Genomic DNA, 11,341 nt, shown 5'->3' with positions numbered 1-11,341 from the left:
GTAACGATTATGAAGGTGTGTGCTGTGGAGGTGTGAGCAGTGCATGCAGAGCCGCCCCGTGCAGGCCGTGGGTGGTGGTAGGAAGTGGTTTACCTACACGACTGGGGACCTGGAAGCGGACGCGAGTCAGTTATCCCATGAGACCTGCTCAATTACGGACTGTCAGAGGAAAAAGCAAAAATAAGACACACACACAATCAATCCTAATGCAGCATGCTGGCCACATCCCCTCCACCCTTCACCCTGGAGACACAAGGCTGACACTGGGAAGAACCTGGGAACTGGCCACTGCATAGCTGGGGAGGGAGGGTAGACAGTTTGGCCTCTCAAAGACACATTGTCAGTCTGATGACCAGGGCACACAGGGACACAACAATAGGACAGTGGAGCTGCTTTTAGAAGGGGCTGGAATAAAGGCTAGTCTAGAAGGCAAAAAAGCTGATTCTTCTGTGCCCTGGCCTTTGTTGGTGTGGTCAGGAGGTGGTACACAAAAGATGCAAAACTTGAAGCCTCCAGAACCAGCCCATAATGGGGCTGGACTGGTGCCTGGACCTGGGGCCCATAGTGGACTTGGGATTGGCCAATGCCTAGGCCTTGTGTCTCCTCTTCCCACCATTTTCAAGCCCCCAGCAGGGGCACCCTTCTTACCTTGGACCTGATGTTTCTGAGTTGCCGGGTAACACAGGATCTGTCTTTCTTGAGGAAGTCGGGGTTGCTTTTAGATTTCATTATGTCTAAAGGAACAAACAGATCTATTACCTCTGTTTTCTAAAAAACCCTCTGAAATCAGACAATTTAAAGCTCTAAGCTCACCACTGTAGTATACTTAGCTATTTAGTTGAACAGTCTAGGATAAGTCAAACAATAACTGCAACATACAGTTGGCCTTTCAGGGAATATGGCAAAGAAGCAGAGGAGGAATGGGTTGGGTGTTCCTGCCTGGACAGTCAGTGAGGGACAGGAGCTTGCTCCTGAGCTAGACTTGCCCTATCTGCTAGGCAGACTAATTTGCAACATTACTCATTTGTGTACTGTTTCTCCTTGACGACAAGGTCAGATCAAGGCTTTTTCTTTTTTGTTGGTCTTGGGGCTTGAACTCAGGGCCTGGGCACTGTACCTGAGCTCTTTTTGCTCAAGGCTAGTGCTTTACCACTTTGAGCCACAGCAAAACTTTAGTTTTCTGGTAGTCTCATGGCCTTTTCTGCCTGGGCTGGCTTCAAATTGTGATCCTCAGATCTCAGTCTCCTGAGTAGCTGAGATTACAGGTGTGATTATAGCCAGTGCCCAGCAAAGCTGGACAAAACAAACATTGAGTCATACTGCAGTAGGCTTTTTTCAGTTTTTACTTAATATGTTTATGGATCGCTCTCTAGGTCAACACAAAACATCTTCCTGACCTTTTTTTACCTGCATTCTTTTCTATTATGTATGTGCTTGGGCCATGTGCATTTCACACATCCTGATTTGTGCTTATGGTAGGTTACTGTTTCTATGATCAGCGCTCTGTTCACATTCTGTGTTTGCAGTTTCTGGAGGTATCAAAACAGATCAGCCAGGCGCTCACACCTGTAATCTTAGCTACTCAGGAGGCTAAGATCTGAGGATCATGGTTTAAAGACAACCTGAGCAGGCAAGTCCACGAGACTCTTTATTTCCAATAAACCACCAGAAAATGGAAGTTAAGGTGGCTCAATGTGATAGAGTGCTAACCTTGAGCTGAAGAGCTGAGAGACAGCCCCCAGGCCCAGAGTTCAAGCTTCACGACTAACAAACAAAACAAAACAAAAAACAGATTAAAGACACACACATTCTCTCACTCTTTTTTTTTTTTTTGGGGGGGGGGGTGGGTCCGGTCATGGGGTCTGAACTCTGGGCCTGGGTGCTGTCCCTCAGCTCTTCAGCTCAAGGCTAGCACTCTACCACTTGAGCCACAGCGCCACTTCCAGCTTTTTTCTTATGTGGTACTGAGGAATCAAACTCAGGGCCTCGAGCATGCAAGGCAAGCACTCTACCACTGAGCCACCTTCCCAGCCCCACATTCTCTCACTCAGAAGCCACTGCTGTAGCACCTTAGTAGGCCATATTGCTGTATATCCTGACAACCTTCCAGAGGCCATGCCAAGGGCTCTTCTTGCAGGTTGTGCCAGTGTTGCCATGGCTATTGCTCCTGGGCTGCCTAATGAGAGAAGCTTACTTCCTTGGATACTATATTGGAGAGCTTGAACAGATTTTCCTGTTTGTGGGTAGCTAAAAAAAAATCACTATGAGTTGGGTAATGATGGCTCATGCATGTAATCCTAGCTACTCAGGAGGCTGAAATCTGAGGACTGTGGTTCAAAGCCAATCTGGTCAGAAAAGTCTGAGACTCATCTCCACTAAACTACTCAGAAAAGGCTGGAAGTGGTGCTGTGGCTCAAGTGGTTGAGGCCCAGAGATGGTGTCCAGGTCCTGCGTTCAAGCCCCAGGACCAGGAAAAAAAAAATCACTTTCAAGGTCAGAAAGAATAAGAATCATGGATTTCTGAAAGTATCTGACAAGGTGTGGCTTTGTAGTCCTCTTGGTGGTCTGTCCTATATAGCACCTTTATGTTTTTAGCCAATCTAGAGAAGAAGAGTCAGTCCTGCTTTCTACTGGAGAAGGTAGGTGCTTTCTCCTCTACCTCATGCAGGGCCTTTTCAGATTTTATGGTAAAACCTGTATTTAAACAACCAGCAAGAGCTTCCACACAGTTGTAGAGTCTGGAAAACAGACAAAACGATTTTACTATGGAAATGTGCTGATGGAACAGCTTCTCAGAGCATTTACTCTGAGATGCAGGAAAAAGGGCAGCTCACGCATGCAGGGCCCTCTCCTGCATTCCTGCTTTACAAGAAGATGAGATCTACGATCAGTATCCTTACATTGTGACTAACATCCAAGGAGCCCCAGAAGCAATTGTTCAAAGCACTAACCATATCCCGACACAGCAGTGCTCTCAGGGGATTTCTCTCCCAGCGCTTCTGTAGCTGCTTTTAGCTGCTCTTTCAGCCTGCTGATATCACAGTCAGCCTTGGCCTTGGCAATGCTGAGCTCTGTGTAGATATCTTTATACTTGTCACTCGCGTACTTCTTGTCCTAGGAAATGAGGAACAGAAGCAAATGACAGCAATGTCTAGAGGAAAAGGCTTCTATCAATTCCCAGCTTCTATCAATACCCATTTTGGGGCTGACACTCTCCTGAGGAGACCTGGCTACAGCTGGGAAACTTACTGTTCTCCTGTGCAGTACCAGAACGCATGGACCTTCTCTGAAGGCAGAAACTGAGTATAAAGAAAAACAAATGGGCCCTGCAGACAGGATAGTCAGTATAAAAGGATAGACCTCTGCCTGCTGGGTGTGGCCTTGACTGTACATCTAGTGGGCTCAGCCAGGAAAACCCTGTGTCAAAAATTCCATTGCATCCCTTTTTTTTTTTTTTTTATTTTTTTAGGGGGAGGAGGAGGGAAGTTGAGGGAGAGCCTGAGTTAAAGTCCAAGTACTGGCACAAAAGAAGAGGGGAGAGGGAAGAGGAGAGGAGGGAAAGAGAAAAGGGAAAAAGGGAAGGGCATTGCATCCCTTTTTTTTTTTGGTTGGTCGTGGGGCTTGGGCGCTGTCCCTGTGCTCTTCAGCTCAAGGCGAGCACTCTACCGCTTGAGTCACGGCACCACTTCTGGTTTTCTGGTGGTTAATTGGAGATAAGAGTCTCATGGACTTTTCTGCCTGGGCTGGCTTTGAACTGTGAGATCCTCAGATCTCAGCCTCCTCAGTAGCTAGGATTACAGGTGTGAGCCACCAGTGCCCGGCCTGCCTCTCTCTTTTTGAATCCAGGAATCTCCTAGAGGAGCCAAGTCAGGCCTAATTCTGGATGGAAGACAAGGCCTTCCTTTTACCCCCTAGAACATTTCTCTGGCTATCATAGCTCCTGCTCAAGTACCCAGAAACATGAAATGACAACCAGATGGCCATGCCAGGTGGGCTGCTCACTTCTAGAGCTTGACTTTGGAACACTGACCCCTTAAAAAGTAAAACTCCAGATTGGCAGTGCCAAGCCAGGGAACACAACCTCCTTGCCCAACTCTAGTAGTGAGGTCATTACCCGAAGTGCCGTTTGGAGTTCATCCTTGAGAGAGCTGATCTCCTGCTTCAGGTATTGTATTTCTGATTCCTTGACCCGCAACAAGACCTAGGATGACAGAGAGCAAGAGAGAGAAAAAAAATGACTTTCGGCCAAATGGATGGCTGCTCTATGTACCATGGAGCCCAGTACCCAACAGAAAATAGAATTTTCAGATTGCATAAAGCTTCCTCTTTATGAAGAGAACTAGGAAGAAGGAAAAAACAACTACCATCCTCCCTAGTCCCAACAATTGTATGCTTCAGTCTCAAGACCTAAGTGCTGCTGACCTGTTGGTCTCCTGGATGGAAGCTACAAGACATGGGACACACTGTTCGGGTGGAAACTTCTGCCATACTTACCTAGCTGATTTTCTCCACTGTGCAGTATAGTCTTCATTAGTATGAGGCATTTATGTGGTGAAATTTTAATCTACTGGTAAATATCTTAACCTAATGGGAGAAAACTACGTGCCTATCTGACATCAGAATCACTTTGTTCCCCTCTATTTTTTGAAATAGGATTTCACTCTGTTGTTCAGGATGTAATGTAAGGCCTGGTTCATTACCTCTAACTCGTAGGCATCCTTGCCCTGTGTGAGGGGTGATCCAGCTGCCTCCCCACCACCATCCCCGGTCAGCAGTGTTCGCAACCTTGTGATCTCCGCAGCCAGGCGGTTATTCAGCTCCTAAGGGACAGCAACACAACAGAACAGAGACCTTCCACAGAGCTACCCCTGCACTTGGGAAGGTCATTTCTCCCAACAGTATGCAAAGACACGGCAGCAGCAAAGCTAGGAGTATTTAACATTACTATGTGTGAGGTACAGCATTTAAGGCTGTGTGATATAGCCTCTTAAAAGCTATTACCTGGATATTTGCATATAGTATTGTTTGGTATTGGTTGAGGACTGGCTCTAGGACTTGTGAGAGGTACCAGAATCTGTGGAGGCTGCAGTCACTAAAAAAAGTAGTATGGTACTATATGGAACCAATGCACATCCCCCCTCCATAGTCTTTTTAAAAAATCTTTTACTGTTATTATGAGGGGTACTATGAGGGGTTACAGTTACATAAGTCAGAGTACATTTCTTTCTTTTCTTTTTTCCCCGGTCATGGGGCTTGAACTCTGGGCCTGGGCATTGTACCTCAGCTCTTCAGCTCAAGGCAAGCGCTCTACCACTTGAGCCATGGTGCCACTTCTGGTTTTCTGGTGGTTTATTGTAGATAAGAGTCTCATGGACTTTCCTGCGCAGGCTGGCTTTGAACCACGATCCTCAGATCTCAGCCTCCTGAGTAGCTAGGATTATAGGCGTAAGCCATTGGCGCCTGGCTTTTTGTTTCTGGCCAGTCCTGGAGCTTGAACTCAGGGCCTAGGCACTGTCCCTGAGCTTCTTTTTGCTCAAGGCTAGCACTCTACCACTTGAGCCACAGTGCCACTTCCAGCTTTTTCTGTTTATATGGTACTAAGGAATTGAAACCAGGGCTTCATGCATGCTAGGCAAGCACTCTAACCACTAAGCCACATTCCCAGCCCAAGAGTACATTTCTTTTGGGACAATGTCACACCTTCGCTTGCTCTCTCCCAGCTTTTCCTTCCCACTCCCTCCTACAAATTGTATAGTTCATTTTCTAGTGAGTACTACTTCTGAATTCGTTCATCCATTATCTTTCCATTTCTGTGCCTCCTCTTATATATAAATAAATGAACAGGCAAAAAACCCAAAAAACAGCAAAAAAGAAAAAAAAACCCTTCTTGTTTCCATTTCTTAGAGTTCGTTTTGACAAATATTATTTTGTATGATACTGGGTATCATGGAGATACCCTATGTGTAGTTGGTTTGCATTGTTTAGGGAAGACTACAAGGAAGTCTGTACATTGCAGATACAGTTTGTTCCCCTTAAGTATTTTTACCTACATTTAGTCAAATCTGTGGATGCATAACCAGCAGACGCAAAGAGCTGACTGCATCTTTACAGCATAAACTTTCATACCTTTCTGCTATTACTAACAATGTTTCCTTGTGTCATGGTTTGTCACATACAAGTTCCTACAGGATTTGGCCAACCTTCCCACTTCCTGAATTTTCTTTTTGGCTGACAAGGGGAAATCTTCAAGCCACTGTAGTGATGGTGCCTGGGCAGCCTCATGCATGATCCCGTGTAGCATGTCAATGGGCTCAGGGGGCCAAGGAGGAAAACAGGATGGTGCTGGTATAGGAATCTAATCTGGTGCCAGCAGAGAACTTTACACAGGACCCAATGTTATTGCCTCCAACCCTCTCCCTTTCCCCAGTCGATGCCCATACTATCCTGAGTGCACCCAATCTCATCTGATCTTGGAAGCTGAGCAGGGTCGGGCCTGGATGGGAGAAATAGCAAATTCTATGAGAATGATCTGATACTTATAAATGTAAAGCCCAGCTCCCATGAATGGAATATTCTGACTCTGGGGACGAGCCACAGGCTATGCTCAGCAATGAACTGGAGGCTCAGAGAAGCCACCAGACTTAGGGTCCTGAAAGGGCTGAAGGGAGTGGCTCGAGACTCTAGCACCTGGTTTCACTGTGGCAGGGCAGCCTCATGTGAACTGCAAAGAGCTTCTGGCAACAGACAGAGAATAGCAAGAAGGCCACATACTAGGTATCCAGGACATGCTGTAGGGATGGGATATCTACTTCATTGTCATAGAGAACCTCAGGATAACCTTAAGGATGAATCCTAACCCAGCCTGGGCTTACCTGGTTATGGGCATTAAGCTCCTGGTTTTCACGCTGGCACTGCCGTAGGGCCTGCCGCTCGGCCTCCAGCGCTTGGGCCAGGTGTGCATTCTCCAGGCACTTCTGTGAGTACTGCTCTGAGAGGACTTCCAGCTCCCGCTGCACTGACTGCAGCTCTTCCCTGCAGAGACAGCAACATTTAGCCCTGTGCCAGAAGTGCTTTGCACAACTGATTCCATGTCTAGCCTGCTCTGCTGTACTGCTGGGACTCCCACAAATGGCACCTCTCTGGTGATACCACTCTGAACAGAATCTAGTTACCATGGCAACACAGACATCTGTTTCTGAGAAGTCAGGATGGGACTCTTCTCATTTGAGAAGTATTTTTAGAACTCCATCTTCTGTATCATCTGAAAGCCCAGGAACCATACAAGGAAAACAGCCCTCAGGATGCTATTCTCAGCCACCCTGGATCCAGAAGGGCCATGTTCCGAGGATGGAACAGAAGCTGAAGACTTTTGGATGAAAGGCTCAACTCTGTCATCAGCCCAATCAAGTGAACATACATGCCATATGAGCTGCTGTGGCCTGGGCCTGAATGCATTCACTGCTCCCAATGTATGTACCTAGCCCTGACAAATCCCTTTTCAGAGGGGCTCTGCATATATTTTTTTTTTTTTGGTCAGTCATTGGGCTTGAACTCAGGGCCTGGATGCTGTCCTTGAGCTCTTTTACTCATGGTTAGCACCCTATCACTTTGAGCCACAGCTCCACTTACGGTTTTTTGATGGCTAACTGGGGATAAGAATCTGCAGTATTTTCCTTCCTGAGCTGGCTTTGAACTGCCATCCTCAGATCCTGGCCTCCTGAGTAACTAGGATTACAGGTGTGAGCCACCAGTGTCTGACACATATGGGGTTTTTAGAGCCATGGAGCCTTGGGTACCAAGCCCTGGCCAGGCTCTCAACCCCTTATGACAAAATAGCACTGATGCAGAACTAGTTGATCTTGGTAATCTGCCTTGGACAAGCTAGGATTTTAAAATGTCATTTATAATTCCCTCCTGTGAAGGGGAAGCAGACAGGACTAAAAGGAAATAGAAATACTGCCTCAAGTGCCCATGGTCTGCTTAAGGCCTGAAAATTAGTCGAGTGTTACTGAGAGGAACCAAGTAGGTGGCCTTTTTCCTTCCCCCTCCCCGCCATGAGAATAAAGTTTATTAAATAAAAAAATAATTTATTGTACTTTTTTCTTTGGATTTAGTGATTACTTTTTATTTTAATACAGGAAGCTCCAGTTGGCCATGTCTGCCTATGGAAAGGAGGGTGGTATGGGCTGACTTAGCACCAAGGCCTCATAGCCTCTCTGGACCAGCCCTAAGGTTCACATTCTCAGAAAGGCAGGGTTCTCGACTCCTAGCCACCCCTAGCTATCCTCAGGTACTTGAAGGGAAAGGCAACTCACAGGTACTGCCGCCTAAGGGCTTCAATGTCGGAGTTGATGCTGCTGATTTGGGACCGCTGGCTCTTCTCTAACTCTCGCTCCATCTCCTCCCGGTGAGCATTCTTCATTGCTTCAATGGCTGTAAGGAGGACAAGGCCCTCAGTACCCAGGGCTGCAGCTGCACACTGTGGTGGCCCTTCCTACTGCCATTCCTCCCAAGAGACTAAGGAGGATAGACTAGTGTAATATTCACCCACCACTGCCATCAGGATAAGCGTGGTCTCTCATAGACCCATTCTCAGGGGTACACAGACAGGGAGAATTTCCATACCAGTTCTTTCCAGGGGACTATAGGCATATTATTTCTGGTTTTAGAAAACCCAAAACCAATTAGATAAATCTGTAAAACAAGCAAGTGGCACACTTTCTTTGTTGACACTACAATAATGTCCCACCATGATGCCACTACACAGCAACAGCAGATGACAAGACACACCAGTCAAGGCTGTGACAAAACGGGAGAAGGGATGGCATCCATGGGCTCAGGCCAGGATGTGTTTCTTCCACAAGTGTCTGTCAGAGGGTCTGACAGAGGTGGGGAGCTGGTCCTGCAATGTCACAGGCAGTTGGCTCTCAATTGTTCTGGAAAGGCTCCTTGTCTCTGCTGTTGTCCAAATTAAACTTCAAGCTTGGTTGCAAGGCAGTGGACGTAGGCATCTCTGAATTGAGTGCCCCCTCCTACCTACCTGAGATGGTAGCTGCGGTCTCCTCAGCCAGGAGGCGGTCCTTCTCCTCCCTCAACTTCTCCAGCTCCCGCTGGTGCTGCCTCTGCAAGTCTTCAATCTTCTTTTGGTGAGTCTCCTCCATGGCAGCAAAGCCTCGCTCGCATGTGGCCTACAGAAGGCAAGATAACCTGTGTGTTTTTCCCAAGTGGGTACCCTGTGCCAGCACACTTCCCTATTCTGGCCCAGTGACAACTGGCATTTGCTGCATGTCACCCACAATAGGAGAGCAAGGAGCAGGCTCCCAAAATATGGAGACATTTTGGGACATGGCCAGTGTTTCCAGCCACTGGTGCTTTGAAATCTGTGTGCAGCTATAAACTCTTCATCTATTTTCTGCCACTATTCTGAAGCCCATTTCTTTTGGGGGGGATAGTACTGGGATTTGAACTCAGAGCCTCACACTTTCTAGGCAGGCGCTCTACTATTTGAGTGACCTCCTAGATGTGAACCTCATTTCTTCATAAGGAAGGTTGATATTCCTCCAGTGGGAAGATGGTGTGGCAGAATTTAATCTGGCCAACTGTAGGTCTATTTCACCACCAGGGAAACTGACGGGAACAAGACAAGCATATACACTCATCATGTTTGGTTTGGAGTGATAAGACTCACATGCAGTGACAAATGGGATGACCTGTTATGTTCTACCCATCCTGTGGGTTGGGGACTATGCCAGCTAATGACCTAAAGTTGGTTATTTGACCCCTCAGCCACACACTGAGGGAGTAAGAATAGACTCTAGGATCTTCCTCCTGTAACCTGTCCCTTATTACTTCCTCTTTTAAAGGGGAACAGAGAAACCAAGTCAATGAGGGCTTCCACCACCTTTCCCAAGACAGGACAGAAGAACCATGTTCCCACCTGACCTGGTAGGACATGGGGGAATCCCAAGAGGAGCCCATACCAACCCATACAGCCAAAGCGAGCCTAGGCCTTGCCTGCCAGAGCTACTTGTACCACTAAGTCACATATGGCCACATGCCTGGTGTGAGCAGTACCTTTGTGCACAAGGGCACTCTCCATCCAAGCCTCAAGATATGCTTTGGGGCAGATTCACTCATTTTATTATTTTTCTTTGCCAGTCCTGGGGCTTGAACTCACGGCCTGGGCACTGTCCCTGAGCTTCTTTTGCTCAAGGCCAGCACTCTACCACTTGAGCCATAATGCCACTTCCAGCTTTTTCTGTTTACATGGTACTGAGGCATCAAACCCAGGGCTTCATGCATGTTAGGCAAGCACTCTACCACTAAGCCACATTTCCAGCTTGAATGGCCTTTTCAAATCGTTGGTTACAGGCAGGATTTCTACAAAGCATGAGCTGCACTGGCAAAGGTCTTCACTACTGTCCACTATGATCAGGAAGGACATCTCTTCTCCCCAGGGGCTTGACCCTGGAAGATGCATGTCTCCTGACCTGCTTCTCTACTTGCTGGCCTCACTCCACAGCCAGGCCTGGAGAAACCTCTAGACCTCCATGCCACTGCCTCACTCCCTGCTTTCCCCTCCCACACATGTGGTTCACACCTAGTTCTCAGGCAATATACTTGGCTACAAAATGCTGAGATTAGAAGTGGTTTTAAATCTCAGGATCTTTTTTTTTTTTTTTTTAAAAGATTTCAGAATATCTGTACCATATATATGAGATTCTGGGGATAGACTAAGTCCAAACATGAAACTCATTTGCTTCACCTATACCTTATAAATATAGCCTGACGGTGATTTTATACAGTATTGTTAAGGTGCCTGAACACCACATCAGATGTGGAATTTTCCACATCTCATTTTGGATTCCCAGAAATAGAATACTCAACCCTGCAGTTGACATATTTTGATTAGTTTCCAATGGTTTGGCATATATGAAGACAGGGTCAGAATTCTTTTGCTCCCTTTTTTCTAGGTTCAAGATCAGAACTTGAACTTGGTACCTGACGCTTTCGCTCACTGGTTAGCACTTTATCAAGTGAGCCATGCCTCTAACCTCTCAAAAATTCTTCCAGCAGAAACAATGAGGTATCTTTAAAGACCCAATTGCTTCCCTGTGAAGATATCCATTTTGTACAACCAATGGATGCTAACTCAAACTAATTTTACTGGGGTTTTGAACTTCAGGCCTCATGCTTGCTAAACCCGTACTCTACCACTTAAGCCATGGCTCCAACCTCTTTTGTGTTAAGTTTCTTTCTTTTGTCTGTTCCAGGGCTTTAACTCAAGGCCTTGTGCTCTGGGTTGGCTTGCTTGCTCTTAGCTGGCACAATACTGCTTGAG

The 11,341-nt window shown here is 46.8% G+C and overlaps 1 protein-coding gene across 3 annotated transcripts in view; it reads right to left on the bottom strand.

Moving 5' to 3' along the window:
- LOC122103295 (myosin phosphatase Rho interacting protein) overlaps positions 1–11,341 on the bottom strand; it is a 144,621-nt gene that overhangs the window by 4,506 nt on the left and 128,774 nt on the right. For 2 of the 3 annotated variants that reach the window (XM_042673833.1, XM_042673835.1), the window contains 7 exons: positions 9,041–9,188; positions 8,316–8,433; positions 6,873–7,032; positions 4,701–4,820; positions 4,115–4,201; positions 2,952–3,114; positions 649–734 (listed from right to left, as the gene is read on the bottom strand). In XM_042673833.1, coding sequence (XP_042529767.1) covers positions 649–734; positions 2,952–3,114; positions 4,115–4,201; positions 4,701–4,820; positions 6,873–7,032; positions 8,316–8,433; positions 9,041–9,188 — 882 coding nt within the window. Of the gene's footprint in view, positions 1–93; positions 160–648; positions 735–2,951; positions 3,115–4,114; positions 4,202–4,700; positions 4,821–6,872; positions 7,033–8,315; positions 8,434–9,040; positions 9,189–11,341 lie in introns of all 3 variants that reach the window. The other variant, XM_042673834.1, reaches the window with a different exon arrangement.

Source organism: Dipodomys spectabilis, unplaced genomic scaffold (assembly GCF_019054845.1).
Source record: "Dipodomys spectabilis isolate Male_0828 unplaced genomic scaffold, ASM1905484v1 ptg000018l, whole genome shotgun sequence".
In the NCBI taxonomy this organism is placed as follows: Eukaryota; Metazoa; Chordata; class Mammalia; order Rodentia; family Heteromyidae; genus Dipodomys; species Dipodomys spectabilis.
This window is presented reverse-complemented; position numbering and strand designations above follow the sequence as displayed.